The sequence below is a fragment of the Sinocyclocheilus grahami genome, unplaced genomic scaffold (genome assembly GCF_001515645.1).
Source record: "Sinocyclocheilus grahami isolate Dianchi unplaced genomic scaffold, SAMN03320097.WGS_v1.1 scaffold163.1, whole genome shotgun sequence".
Taxonomy (NCBI): Eukaryota; Metazoa; Chordata; class Actinopteri; order Cypriniformes; family Cyprinidae; genus Sinocyclocheilus; species Sinocyclocheilus grahami.
In genome coordinates this window covers 1328680-1344782 of record NW_015505342.1, presented here as the reverse complement: position 1 = coordinate 1344782, position 16103 = coordinate 1328680, and the positions used below count along the sequence as shown (strand labels likewise).

The 16103-nt window shown below is 36.6% G+C and overlaps 1 protein-coding gene across 1 annotated transcript in view; it reads left to right on the top strand.

Annotated features, from left to right (window-relative positions):
- The window catches only part of LOC107593069 (uncharacterized), a 30151-nt gene extending 14129 nt beyond the window's left edge, over positions 1-16022 (top strand). Inside the window, exon 2 of the mRNA XM_016282655.1 lies at positions 12374-16022. Within this exon, the coding sequence (XP_016138141.1) occupies positions 12415-13452 (1038 nt within the window). The 5' untranslated portion in view covers positions 12374-12414 and the 3' untranslated portion in view covers positions 13453-16022. The remainder of the gene's footprint in view (positions 1-12373) is intronic.
- Positions 16023-16103: the final 81 nt, after the last annotated feature.

The following is a 16103-nucleotide window of genomic DNA, read 5'->3' as shown; positions in this document are numbered from 1 at the left end:
CAAATGCAATGAGTTTGCTTCCTTCTTATCAGAGAAGATCGATAATATCAGGAAGGCGATTAGCACATCCCCAAATTATGCAGAGGTCAAACAGATTCGGCCGCAATATCAAAAAGAAGATACTATGTCTGCTTTTGAAGAAATTGATAGCAAAATTTTGGAAGAAATAGTACAGCACTTTAAATCGTCAACCTGCTTTCTTGCGATCTGCTATAGGATGCTTAACTGTTTAGAAGCAGATCTCTTAAAAGTGGTGAATGCCTCACTTCTTCCTGGGACTTTTCCAAACTCCCTGAAAACTGCAGTTGTTAAACCCTTTTTGGAAAAAGAGCAATCTTGATAACACCATATTGAGCAACTATAGACCAATATCAAATCTTCCTTTTATAGGCAAGATTATTGAAAAGGTAGTCTTTAATCAGCTGAACAAATACTTAAATTCAAATGGATACCTGGACAATTTTCAATCTGGTTTCTGACCGCATCACAGCACAGAGACGGCGCTCATTAAGATAATAAATTATATTCGCTTCAATTCTGAGCATAAGTCTAAGTGGACGTCCATGACATGTGGAGTCCCACAAGGCTTAATTCTTGCACTGCTCTTGTTTAGCCTGTATATGCTCCCACTAAGTCAAATAATGAGAAAGAACCAAATTGCCTATCACAGCTATGCTGATGATACCCAGATTTACCTAGCCTTATCGCCAAATGACTACAGCCCCATTGACTCCCTCTACCAATGCATTGATGAAATTAACAGTTGGATGTCCCAGAACTTTCTTCAGTTAAACAAGAAAAAACTGAAGTCATTGCATTTGGAAACAAAGATGAAGTTCTCAAGGTGAATGTATACCTTGACTCTAGGGGTCTAACAACTAAATATCAAGTCCGGAATCTTGGTGTAATTCTGGAGACAGTCCTTTGTTTCAGTAATCATGTCAAAGCAGTAACTAAATCAGCATACTATCAACTAAAAAACTTTGCAAGAATTAGATGTTTTGTTTCCAGTCGAGACTTGGAGAAAATGTTTTATGCCTTTTATCACCAAGCAGGGTGGACTATTGTAATGGTCTTCTCACCGGCCTTCACAAGAAGACCATTAGACAGCTGCAGCTCATCCAGAATGCTGCCGCCAGAATTCCGACTAGAACCAATAAATCTGAACATATCACACCAATCCTCAGGTCCTTACACTGGCTTCCAGTTATATTTAGGATTGATTTTAAAGTACTTTTACTCATTTATAAATCACTCAATGGCCTAGGACCTAAATACATAGCAGATATGTTCACTGAATATAAACCTAACAGACCACTCAGATCATTAGGATCGAGTCCGTTAGAAATACCAAGGGTTCACACAAAACAAGTGGAGTCCGCTTTTAGTTATTATGCCGCCCGCAGTTGGAATCAGCTTCCACTAGAGATCAGGGCCCGTATTCACAAAACATCTTAAGGTTAAAAGTAGAACATAGCTCGCCAATTTAGGAAAAAATCTTAAAAATAATGGCTGTGTCAGTCCTAAATTTAAGACACCTACATTTTTGTTCTAAGAGTATTTCACAAAGCATTTTAGCGCTAAAATTAGCTCCTAAATCTGTGAACCGTTAGGAGTAGTGAAGAGGACTCCTAAGTCACAAAGATCAAATCTGAACTATCTTAAAATGGCTGTTGCCAGCAATCTAAACATTTTAGAAACATTTGACGATAATGAGCTTTAAAAAAAGGCTCATTATATTGTATATATATGTTATATATCTATTATATCCTTAATATAAACTGTAGCTGTTCTCGCGTCCAGTTTGGTTTTATGTTTGCATGTCTTACTGTCAGCCATAATTATTCTACCCTGTTAATTAAAAGGCTGTTTATATGCATATTCCCAAAATTGTATTAGTCGCAGAAAAAAAAATTCCACATGAAGTGGCGAAATCACGCAGTCCGTGACGGACAAATCGTTAACGGCATGTCTTTGTGGTAATATAGTACATCGGGCAGGACATCCATATGCTCTCCTAAGTCCTAACATTCCGAAAACCTTAAACCGAAAACAGAAAGCACTAGTATAACAATAAATTATTAAAACGTCAATGCAGTGTACTTGCTGGTTTTCCCTAACACATTCATAATTATTATATTTGCCGGTGCGCTGTGGCAAGCCTTTTTTGCATGCGCTTGAGCACTTATTAGGCTATGTAGGCAATTAAGGCTCATTATTATGATTTATATGGTTTATTAATAAAAGTGCGACTAATAGTCGACTAATGCTTAAAATGAACGACTTCTAGTTGACCAGAAAAATCTTTAGTCGAGGGCAGCCCTAATGCATAGGCCTATTGACTAATTGTTTATGGGAAGCATACATATAAGAGGCTGACAATTAGCTGAATATATAGCCTACTTGTTTAATTAGTGACACTTAGCCTGCATTTTAAAATCTTTATTTGAATGTGGCAATTAACATTTTTATTTTAAAACCTTTATTTGAATATGGCAACGTGATATTGCGCTTTACAATATTTCTATAAATAAATCTCTGACAGAGACTATCAGCCAATCACTGTGTGCATAGTAAGTATGGTGACATCATCCATAGCAACGAGGTCAACCCCGCCCTTACTCTTAGCTTAAGACTTCTGTCTATTCCTTAGTAAAAGTTTGTCTCAGCAGCTTTGTGAATAGGTTTTAAGAGAAAACTCTTGGCCAAAAACTTTTACTGCTATTTAGGAGAACTCTTGGTGGTAAGATAAAATGTTTTGTGAATACGGGCCCAGATGTGCTAAACATTAGTCACATTTAAATGCAGACTCAAAAATCATCTGTTTAGCTGTGCATTTATTGAATGAGCATGAACAATATTTGAGAGAAATAGGCCTTTTGTGTACATAAGTCTTAGATCTTTGAGTTCAGTTCATGAAAAATGGGGGCAAAAAAAAAAAATTTGTTCAGTGTTCATCTTAATGGTTTTAAATTCATTTTAAACCTCTTAAATATATATTTTAATCATTTTTAAATTCCTTGTTTTATTGTTGTGATTTTTTTTTTTATTTGTATTATTTTCTTTTATGTAAAGCACTTTGAGTTACCATTGTGTATGAAATGTGCTATATAAATAAACTTGCCTTGCCTTGCCTTTCATATCAAAGCGCAAAATAAACTACATGCATGCAATGTCTTGGTCAGATAAGTCATGAAGTTACCAAAAAGGCGATTAAAGCTGCCTTAAAACTGTGCATGCATGTAATATATTTTATATGAGTCACATTTAAGAACATGTCTCTGAAACGGTTTTCAAAATTATCCTGGAGCAGCCCAGCACTCTCACTCTTCTAACACACCCGATTTAACTTGTCAGCTCATTAATAGAGACTTTAAGACCTGAAGTGGGTCAAAGAAATAGCAGCCAAAACAACAACCAGCTGCTGTAATGTCTATTAATCATAGGACAAAGAATAAAAAGAGGAAAAAATAACTTTTATTGCTTTAAGGATTAGTTTATATTTAATTTAGAGTTTAGTGTTTAATAACTTAAATTTCAATTTCTGTATATTTCTGCTGAAGAGCACAGGTAAATATTACATTTAATATAATAGGTTTGTGAAGATTGTTTTAAGTTCACTTAAATTAGAAGTTATTATTTAAAGTCTAATAAATGTTAAAATTGATAGTTCTCAGTTATACTGTAATGTTGAATGGCTATAGTCAATGGTTAAATATTAGAGGGGGAGGGGGGGGGTATATAGAAATCAGTATTGGTATCATTGATACTGGCCTTCAGTCATAAAAAAAGATGCCGTTAAACAAATATAAAAAAATATACTGTCTTTATGTTGTAACGTAAACATGTCAGCAGTGTGGAAGCATTTAAAACTTTCAGAGAAAGACGCAAAAACCATTACAAGCACTGACAGCGAGAGACGGTTTAGTACTGCATCGCATGTCTTCGGTGAGAAGAGGAAGGGGTGATTGTTGCTGGTTACTGTATGGTGATTGAAATGGCCTTAAACAATTAACATAGTAAATAAACTGCAGAACGTTATGTTTTCCAATACAAGTACGAATTGCATGTATTCTGACAGTGCTGCACAAACTCTCGGCGCTATCTGCTTATTAACCAGGGTTCAAAGTCCAAAATGCAAGGGAAATCTGCGCTGAAACGGTGTTGCTCAGTCATATTTTTATGAATTTTTACAAGGCATGTGACAATGCGATACGTGCGACGTATTTGTAATGAGACTCATTTATAAATCTGCTGTCAACAAAAAGAAGCAAAAAAATAGGTCTTCCTGCGCGTTTCCGCAAAAATAAAAGTTGAGAAAAAGCAAGAACTCCAACATTCATAAATGTTAGTATTGTAATTTTACTGTTGTTCTGTTAAATAAAATAAAAAGACAATAATAATGATCTGCTCTGTTAATACATTTATTATAACATTCACACATAGTGTTTAAAATTGGGATCTGTAATATTTTCTAATGTTTTAAAAGAAGTCTCTTCAGCTCAGCAAGGCTGCTTTTATTTGTACAGTAAAAAATACATGCCTGATTCAAGAAGGGGGTCTGATGGCCAAAAAATATTATTTTACTAACTTATTCATTTTTAGTTAAATTGTGCTTTGTTGGTATAATGTCTGCTTGAATGTTAAAAAAATTTCAGTGTTAAATATTTTTAAAATGTTGTTTTGTAATAGATTTTTTTTCTTTGAAAAGCAAGACAAAACAGTAAAAATCATAGTTTGGTTATTTAATTTATGCAATGGTGAAAAAACTCGAAAAACCATATTAGGCCTTCGGCCCAGTGTTTCATTTTGGTCTGTTTCTGCTTTGGCCAAGAATTTTCATTTCGGTGCATCCTTACTGTGAATTTTAGAGTAAACTCCTATTAGATTCATTACAGGTTTTACTGTATATAGAAAGGGAACTTATCGTTAACCAATTAACAGTTTTGTACCATAGCATTTTTACAGTCTTTTACCGTTAAAATGACAACCTTTTTTTACAGTGCACCGCAAAAGAAATTCCTTCACTGTGATAGCTATTAGTTAGTAGGCAGCTCTATTTTTACAACAACTTATAAATAAATAAATAATTTTGAAATAAAAAGCCATTTTCTACCATGATTATAGGCCTCTGGTTTGAACAGTTTAAATTGGCGAGTCTCTTTTAAGACTTAAATGTAGAAGCCCACTGCTATGATTGGGTAATATCTTTGCATGTGAAATGATACATGTGGAACTCTTAAAAACTTTTATTATTTTACTATTGTAGCTGCCAAGAGCAAGTAATAGTGAAAACTAAATGCTTTCATCATACCACATAACACTTTCATCATACAGTGTAGACAAGAGTCACTGACTCAACTCAAATCACTGATAGACTTGTGCTGAACTTGAAGTGATTGACGGCTCCAGTGATTATAAAGGGAGTGTTCTTTGATCGCTTTCTGCATATAATTTTATCACAAAAACAGGTAATTTCCATGTTACTAAAAGGAACAGTCTGAAGTAGAGGTCTGCATTCCCACGGACCCGACCGGATTTTTTGCGCCGTGGGATTAAATTCCCGAATAAAACGCGTTAGTGGTCGGTAACTCTGTTGTAATTTGAACGGGAGTGGGCGGTCTAAGAATATACCGTTCCCGACGTCCATTTAGAACAGCATATCTGCGCTTTATTCTTATTGACCACCGGTACAGCTTGCGCTCAGGACTGTTATGCACGCGCTGCATGCTTTAAACGTCACAGAACAGGCAGGTTGTCGATGAGTGACAGAGCAGAATAAGGATGGAGCAAAGCGATGCGTTCAACTCCGTTTTGTTTATATTTTGCTTAGCCTACAATTTTAAATGAAAGATGTCGTATTTATTTATTTTTCTCTGCAACACTTTTCCTACTGTGTTAACAGAAAAATGTCAAACGAATTTTGTATTTTGACAAGACGAATAAAAATAGCTAATAGGCTATTTTTGTACAACCTACTTTTTTTTCTCTCTGCTACACTTTTGTCCTATTGTGTTGTCAATGTTAAACGAATTGCATCCTGGCAAGACGAATAAAAATAAGAAATACAATTTTTGTACAAAATTTTTTTTAACTTTTTTTCCCCTACTGTGTTTCATAAAATATTAAACAAATTTTATGTCTTAAGATAATTCATATAAATTCAAGTCAAAGTCAATAAATTCAAGGCTCTTGACAAGACGAATAAAATAACATACAATTTTGTGCAGACTAGACTTTTATTTGTTAGCCTATCCCTTTCTTTCAGTAGCGGAAATTTAAATGTGAGATTCTGGAAACGAGATCTAAATTTAGCGGGAACGGTCGGGTCGGGAAGAAAATTATTCTAAGTGGACAGCGGGTGAATATATAGCGGGAGCGGGTGGGTGCGAATAGAACCTTGCAGGAGCGGGACTAAAAAAACAGTCCAGCGCAGACCTCTAGTGTGAAGTTATCTGGTTAATCACTGACTTACTAATCTACTGACTCATAAGCAGCCAACGATACATGTGGAACTCTTAAAAACTTTTATTATTTTACTATTGTAGCTGCCAAGAGCAAGTAATAGTGAAAACTAAATGCTTTCATCATACCACATAACACTTTCATCATACAGTGTAGACAAGAGTCACTGACTCAACTCAAATCACTGATAGACTTGTGCTGAACTTGAAGTGATTGACGGCTCCAGTGATTATAAAGGGAGTGTTCTTTGATCGCTTTCTGCATATAATTTTATCACAAAAACAGGTAATTTCCATGTTACTAAAAGGAACAGTCTGAAGTAGAGGTCTGCATTCCCGCGGACCCGACCGGATTTTTTGCGCCGTGGGATTAAATTCCCGAATAAAACGCGTTAGTGGTCGGTAACTCTGTTGTAATTTGAACGGGAGTGGGCGGTCTAAGAATATACCGTTCCCGACGTCCATTTAGAACAGCATATCTGCGCTTTATTCTTATTGACCACCGGTACAGCTTGCGCTCAGGACTGTTATGCACGCGCTGCATGCTTTAAACGTCACAGAACAGGCAGGTTGTCGATGAGTGACAGAGCAGAATAAGGATGGAGCAAAGCGATGCGTTCAACTCCGTTTTGTTTATATTTTGCTTAGCCTACAATTTTAAATGAAAGATGTCGTATTTATTTATTTTTCTCTGCAACACTTTTCCTACTGTGTTAACAGAAAAATGTCAAACGAATTTTGTATTTTGACAAGACGAATAAAAATAGCTAATAGGCTATTTTTGTACAACCTACTTTTTTTTCTCTCTGCTACACTTTTGTCCTATTGTGTTGTCAATGTTAAACGAATTGCATCCTGGCAAGACGAATAAAAATAAGAAATACAATTTTTGTACAAAATTTTTTTTTAACTTTTTTTCCCCTACTGTGTTGCATAAAATATTAAACAAATTTTATGTCTTAAGATAATTCATATAAATTCAAGTCAAAGTCAATAAATTCAAGGCTCTTGACAAGACGAATAAAATAACATACAATTTTGTGCAGACTAGACTTTTATTTGTTAGCCTATCCCTTTCTTTCAGTAGCGGAAATTTAAATGTGAGATTCTGGAAACGAGATCTAAATTTAGCGGGAACGGTCGGGTCGGGAAGAAAATTATTCTAAGTGGACAGCGGGTGAATATATAGCGGGAGCGGGTGGGTGCGAATAGAACCTTGCAGGAGCGGGACTAAAAAAACAGTCCAGCGCAGACCTCTAGTGTGAAGTTATCTGGTTAATCACTGACTTACTAATCTACTGACTCATAAGCAGCCAACGATTTTGCAACAAAACCGTCTAACTATGCATGAGTCCTTGCATATCACACATTAAGGCCCAATCCCAATTCTACCCCTTAGCCCTTCCCCTTTTTCAATTCTCTTTTGGTTGGAGGGGTAGGGGAAGGGCCAGACATATATATATATATTATATATATACATACATACACACACAGTGGTGTGAAAAAGTGTCGGTATGATGTTCTTTTTCTGAAATGCAGTGTTACTTTTACGCCAGACGTAATGGGACACACACCTTCCAAAAGTTCAACTTTTGTCTCGTCAGTCCACAGAGTATTTATGTGTATTTTATATACACACACAAATATATATATATGTATATATTTACACAATGTATATTTATATGTGTGTGTGTCAGTAAGCATCGCATTAATATAGAACGGTAATTAAAGGCTCTAATGCACACCAGTATAGGTATGTGTGTATTGTAGGAGCTAGACGATGTATGATGACGTGTGACGGCATAGTAGTGGTGTCCCAATCCTTAGGGGAATATTTTCACCCCTACCCCTTGACACTCTGTTTCAAGGGACAAGGGGAAGGGGTATAAAATAAAATTGGAATTGGGCCTTACTCTTTTCCCGCCAGCGTTTTTGAAAAAGTTGCCAGCCAACACCAGCATTTTTGATGATTTTCACTTAAATTTTATGGCCCCCAGAATGTTTTGTTTTATGAATATCTGAACATGCAATACATCAAAATAAAGAACAGAGCCTCTACTTTTAAACTATTTTAAAATACTTTTATTCTAGCTTCAAGCATTCTTTTTTTTTTCATCAACACTTGAATGTAGGTAAGTTTTATTTCTATATAAAAAAAAGCTAAATTTGGAGCAAAAAGCAGAGAAAATCACTTTTTTGTTTTTGTTTCTTTTTTTATCAAATACTACATCTGGCTACATTTTCAGTAGGGAGGATCAAAGCAAAGATGTAGTAGATCGCTTCCATCAACAACCCCCAAAGCTTCACAGTCCTTTACCACTTCCTGGATCGACATTTCACTCAGTAGCATTAGGCTATTTTTATTTATATGCTGTTTATTTTTGATGATCGCATTGTTTTTCATATGCATACATACGAGATCACTTGTTTCTGCGTCGCTTTTGTTTTTGATATGCACATTCTAGACTCATTCAGGAGATGCGTAATAGCGCCCCTGAATGTATAACAGCGAGATCATGGAAACCCGGAAAATTCTGGGTTTGGCGGGGAAAGAGTTAAGCATTGGAATTAACATACTTACTTACAAGTTACTGCATTACTGTCGGATCCATATCTTTCCAAAAAGTCTGTTTGCTGAGCCTGTCAAATTGCAACTGGTTTACCTGGAGAAATCGCAGTGAAATTAACTGAACAAACAAATAATGCTAAAGCAATTGTTGAAGCTGTAGAACTGTTCTGAAGTGGCAAGCAATGAGTTCAGATCCATTTCCCATGGATAGTTAGAGAGATTCTTTAAAAAATCTTAGGGAATTAGAACAGTTTGCAAAGATAAAGTGGGCCAGTGTTCCTGTAGGTCATCTGCAATCATAAGAAATGAATACAGTATCAGGCTATTACTTTACACTACTTGAACTCCTGTCAATGCCCATTTCACAGTTGAAGGCATTTTCACAACCACAAAATGTTCTTGGGACAGTTATGCAACTTTGATTGTCTGGAATACAAGCAATACAAGCTACTTTACTTTGCGAAGTATACTTTATTTATTGAAGTATTAGGCCTATAGTTCAAGAGCACTTTTAAAGAACTGTTTAAAAACTGTAATTTTTCAATATGTTCAAACTGAATAACCAAGATGTTGTGTCTAGTTGAGTCATGGTACTGTTTTGACCCAAAGCAAACAATAACTTTTGCCAAACTGCATCAGTCAAGACTGGCTTGGATAATTTAGAGTGAGTAGTTTAAATCTAGGTCTGCATCTAGGAAGATATAATCATAACCAGGGCCGTCGCAAGTAGGGTGCGAGGCCCAGTGCGATGTTGACGTGCGAGGCCCTCTGCAATTTTGTGTGTGTGGGGGGGTGCTATAGTAACGAACACAACTTTAACACGCATCTGATCGATTGTGATGCGGTGCTCACTCACATGCTTGCGCACGAATCACGGTCATGCACAAGCTCATAAGAATTGTAAGATCTACTGCTTTATTATTATTATTATTATTATAAAGCAATTGAATAAGTAAATAAGAATGCTAAAATAAGTTCTAGGTTTGTAGTTATGAAGTAGTATTTTTTACACAATTTGAAAATATTTTTTTAAAATGTGCACATTCACTCATTCGTCTAACAGTCGAAAACGCAAATGTCTCTTGTCACGTTCATTTATGATTTACATGAATCATGATCGCATATTTTCAATTCAAAATTTCATAAGTTGAGTAGTTTGCTTCTCTAAATAGTCTATTACTGTCAGTCACTGAACATTTCTATCGTAAAACAGTTTTCTAATACAGTACTACTTATATCTTTCCACGAACTCTCGTTGCGTTGTGACCGTAAGACCCGCCTTTGATTTTGATTGGCCATCTCGATCATTTTGACATTGACAAGCGCTGTTGGACCACCGACCCAAGCCCGTCTTTTTCCCCCTTCTGCTAAAACAGCTTATATACTTTTTCAGCTACTAAAATAGTTCAGTTTTGTATGAAATGGCAAAGTGATTATTTCGTTTCGTTATTTTAAGTTAATTTAGAAAAACATTTGGAGCATTTTTTGATTGTTAATACATTTTTGTAAAGTATCGACCAAGCGGCCAGCGGCAGACAGCCGGGTTTCTATCCAAAGTTGCGAATTTAACTTGTGCGCAAAACTGGAATATCGCATAAAACAATTGCGAACAAGCATAGTTTCCATCCAACAAGTCAAAGAGAACAAAATCGTCACTTCCTGATAAACTGGCACTATAAATCACTAAGAAGCGTAGGAGAATATAATAATTTTCATATAGGCTATAATAAATTACTTGCGCCTCAGAGCGAGCAGATGAAACCCAATGAATGCGATCATTGCTTTCGGAGGTGGATGCTGCTGTTTGGGAACGCAGTCGTGTGAGACATTTCTAGGAGGCAATTATACAGAAATACTTTGGCAGACTTTGCTCGTGCATTTCTGAATGACCATAACAACATTTCAGTTGCTGTGAATGACATCGGTCCGCTGGTTAGTCAGGTTTTGCCGTCCCATAGCGCAAAGTCACATTACTTTTTTGATGTGCTTGGAGGAATTTATTCACAAAATGAATACCATCTTCCATTATTCGCATCAACCCTTTTTCGCACACGTCAAAAACCACCTCAAGCGAGCATAAAAACTTTTTTGCAAATTGATGGATTTTTATTTGAAATTTGGCGTTTCTATCACTCGTTTCTCACGCGATACTTCAAAATGCGCAATAAAACAGGGTGATGGAAACATTTGATCATAACCTATTTGATCAATTTAGCCTTCTTAAATCATCACGACTTGCCTAAAATAAAATCTATAGATATAAAACAGCTCAAGCATATCACAATTTTAGGCTCGTTTAAACACTTAACCTATAAATGTGCACTGTTAGCGGCATACCCAATAGTTTGTGCGGAGAGTGGAAGCTGAAGCACGCTTTACAGGACATGGAGGCGCCAGCGCGATCACTTGCATTGGAAACATTTTAAAATACGCAGTCATTTTTGCTCATAAAGGTAAGAGTAATACAGCATTCAGAACTGTAAAGGGTCTACTTTTATTTGTGTTCACTCACAATATCAACAAAACGTTGTGTTTTTATAAAATAAAGAAAAGAAAAACAGGATGCGTTCTGCAGTTTCGGTTTTGAGCAGGAGCGCTTCTGATAAACCAAAACTCAGCGAATACTTGCCTCACTGACTTGTTAAATATAGAAAGCTTTGAATTATTACTTTAAAACGAAATAATTCAAATCGAAAACAAAAACTCTTTCATTATAAAATCCCTAAAGATGCATTTCATTCACCGTTTCCAATTAGGCCTATACATTCTTCGTCTTATTATTATTAGGTTACTTTTATTATTAAATTACAATTAATGTACACCGCAATAATTTAAATTCGCCACTGCTTATTAGTTTAACTTTTTAAAACTTTGTCATCCTAACAACAAACAGCTTTACTCATTCTTATACACAAAGTCTTACACTATCTATCAGCTATGACTATTTTAGTCTTTCAAATGACAAAATGGTTGTAAAAACAGTAATAAAAATAGACATAAAATGCATGCCAGGAGCGAGGCGCGAGGCCCTGGGCGGTCGCACACTTGGCACAGCCCTTGTGACGGTACTGGTCATAACTGTCAACAGACATTTCAGACAAACAAGTAATGATTAATCCAGTTGGACTGCTAGCTCAACCAATGTTGTGTGCTTGGGATAGGACCACCGTTTTATTTGATCAAATGAAGTTGGGATGCCTGTTTGAAAAGTCATATTTGTTCTAATCCATTTGGAACTAGTGTTCCAGAGTTTACACTGCATTTTATAGTAAAAACTATCAACTGTAGTTCATGTGTCCATTTATAAGTCTTCAACCTAATATCCTTTTCGTATTCACAGACACCTGAAGTCCTTATGCATACCAGCTGTGAAGGTGCACCATGAATTGTGAAGAGCAGGGCATGGGGAGGGTAGTCCATTCCTGGGCCAGATTTGCCCCAGCTGGACAAACTGCCCTCGAAGAGGCCCTGAGGGTCTTTAACCCCATGTCCAAGGACCTGTCAGACACCGAGAGACAAATGGTGTCCTTTCTTCAAGAGCTGAGAAAGGAGGGAGCCAAGCCTGTGATTTTGAGGAGCAAAGATGTGTATGGATACACGTCTTGCACCACGGAGCCGATTACTTCCAGGATTGGCAGCAAGGTTCAGAGAGTGCCGAAACCTTCCAAGAAGCGAGGGCGGAAAGGTTTGAGCAAGACCAAGGATGTGAATTATGCGATGCTCAGTAGAGCAGCAAAGGATATTCTCCAAAACCAACCCAAGATCCTGCTTACCAATCTCTCAGTGAACAGTCTTAAGCAGAATGTTGCATCGGCAACGCTAAATAAACATTCTGTTCGAGCACAGCAGTGCCTCAAGCTAACAAACATAAAGGGGTTGACCGGAGGCCACACTGCGAGGTTGCAAATTCATTTTGGTGCGGATTCAAAAAGCGCCCCCAGTTTTGCTCTGGGACGGCCACCAGATCTCTCCGGAATTCCCCACTCTCCAACGGAAAATGGCAGTCAGAGATCGAACGTAGTTGCCTTGGACAACAAACATATTTTGTCGTGTCCGTTCAAAGTAGAAGATGCCCTGATTGGAGACTCTGCCCCAGTCGTCTGTCAGAATGGGTTCGGTCTTGAAGATGGTAGCATTTATAAAAAGATCGAAACTGTATCAGGTAAACCTGATGTGATGACCAGTGGTCTGGACAATGGTTCAGTGAGGAGACTCCATTTCCAAAGCTATAACTGGTCCCAGTCAACACTCACCAATGGCCAAGACGTTTCTAGATTGAATGGCAATGGTCTTGAATGGAAGGTTATAAAAGTAGATGATTCGGTCACGGATGAGGAGGTGAGGAGAAAGGCACAGAAAATCTTGCAAGTTAACTTGTCACCTGTGATACAGATCCATCCCCTTGTTGACTCTGTATAGATACTTGCTGCAGATTTTTTGTTTCCTTTCCTTTTTTTGTGTTTTCTTGTTTTGCAGAGTTGCGTTTTCTGGAAACAAACCCAAGGTTATCTCTGAATGGGAACATTGCGGTTACCTCCAAATTTTGCATTGTCGTCAAGTAGTTACTGACATCATAATCCAAAGATGGGATGCTTTTTTCTGCTCTCACAGTATTTTGTTTCCCCAACACATCCCAGCCTACCTTTATTTTGTGTATTTTTATCTAACTTCTGAAGGATTGGACTGATGAACAAAACCTTATTTATGACTATGCAGTTCCCAGAATGCTCCTTTTGTTGGAAAACTGGACATGGCTGTCTTAGTGGATCATGGGAACAGACTGAATTTGTAGAGTGATTTATTAGATGCTACTGCTTGAAAAGACAATGATAGCCTAACATAAGTTGGTCTTTATGGTTTTCTACATCCTTGGATCCTGCTGATGTCTGTCACCCAGGTTTTTTGACATCACCAGTTTTGTAATATGTTAGTCTGCTGGCATAGACTGCATACGATATTTTTGTTTAGACTCTTAACATGTTCAAATTGGGGGCACTTTTTACATATTAATTTAATTTCAGGGCAAAATAAATGGCCTTATTCTTTGAGAAGAGTAAAATTTAACTGAATCTTTGTACTCTTTCCTTCTCAATGTACTTGTTTCTTTCTGCACTCCACTTCTCATAAATTCCTTGAATGTTTCTTTTAATGTGCCAACCCTGGTTTTTCGTTTCTTTAGATTTGTTGGTACCATGACCACAAAGAATTGCAAAAAAATTGCTTCATTTTCCGAGTTCTCAGAATCCTGTCAAGCAGTGGACTTGCTTGTCCATTGATTGAACGTACCTCAAACACTTGAATAAGAAAATGTTGTCCTCCTTAATCCTGCAGTTAATTATGTATATTGTATATTGTTCATTCCATGCATCCATAAGTTGGTTAGTCCATGTTTATGTTTGATGATTTGTGGCCATCTTGATCGCCTTCTACACATTTAACCAAATTCTGAAAATTACAAACCGATCTTCAAAGGGATGGTTTTGATCCAGCACTAATTAAGGCGATTTCTGAAGGACGCAAATTGGAAAAGAAAAAAAATAATTCTCGTCTGTTAAATCTTCCCCAAGATGTTTTATTAAGGTCAATGTTCTGCCTCACCAGGTTTCATTTGTTGAGGGTGATTCATGTGCATTAGGGCACAACAGGATGAATACTTGCTTTTTGTGCACAAGAGGAAGAGATATGTGAGATTTAAGTTAGCGTTCAGCAAGCCCTAAGGCCTTTGGTTCATAAAGTTTAATTTTTTTCAAACTAAAGTAGATGATGGCAATGCAGCAGTTTATTTATCATTAATTTTTTTTTATATATATTTAAGTTTTCAGGTAACCAGTATATGGGTTCCATTAAAAAAATTAAAAAAAAAACTTTCATCCACACAAAATACAAGCAGAATTAGTTTTCCTGTTAATCAGTTTTTATTTTCATCCAGTTGAATCTGTGACACTCAAAAGCTGTAAATGTCAGTGTTGTATCTTTAGTTACTGTTATCAAGTTGTGGATTAAAATATGTTTGAGAAGTGTTTGGTGTGGATTACTGGAGTCTCAGAGTTTCCGTTTTTAAATGAACAGGCAAGATTATTGGTGCGCAAAATAATTATGGCTCAAAGACGTCTCCGTTAGCTGTTTTGTGAGGTGTGGACAGTTGCATATTGTTATGGCTAGTGATCTTGAGAGCCATTAAATTCCATTTCAGAAATGGGGATCCTACTCTAAAATCTGACTGGATAAGCCATGTTCAAAGCCGTTTTGAAATAGCTAACATACACACCAGCAAACTGCACTAATTCAAATTTATATTAATATGCCAAGTTGTTTGGTAACTGTAAATGCCTTACTGTTTGGCTAATAAACTTGCCAGATGTTATTTAGGAGACGAATTGCTTATTGTGATTATTACTATAAGTATATTTAATTTTTTATTGAACATTAGTGTGTTTGCCACGTTGATGTTGCTGCCACAGTTAAGAGGGGTTTTAGGGACTGTTTCATGTGCCGAACAGCATTTCTTAAGCGTTAAATCCTCTAACCCATGGTTTTCCTGCCGTATTGCTGTGTAAATTAGCATGGGATTGTTGTTTATTTTTACTGCTGTATCTTTGAGAATCTTAGTAGTATTTATAGTGTCTATAAATAATATTTTAATCAATTTTTGTTTGTTAATTCAACCATAATGTCGTATGTTTTGTCACTCAATGGCCAGAAAAAATGGAGGATACATTAAAGCTCAAAAACAATTCAATTTATTCAATCCTTTAGATTTTTTTGTAATCGCTCTTTTACAGTAATGTTCAAACTCCAAGTTGGATTTGAATTGTGTTAGATGAACAGTTGCTTCTTTTCTAGTGCTTTTATGCAAAGCAGCACCAGGATTTTTCTGTGCTTTGCCCCAACCATTTTCCAGTGTTCCATCCTTGCAAAAGAGAAGCATCCCTAAAACATAAGCTGCCACCACCATTCTTTTCACAAAACCAAACCAACCAATGTAGAGCTTACCATCAAGGCATTAACGTTTTAAAAATCTGGTCTCTTCGCACCGTTTCAACGTTTCAGTAACTCAAATCGTTTGGCTT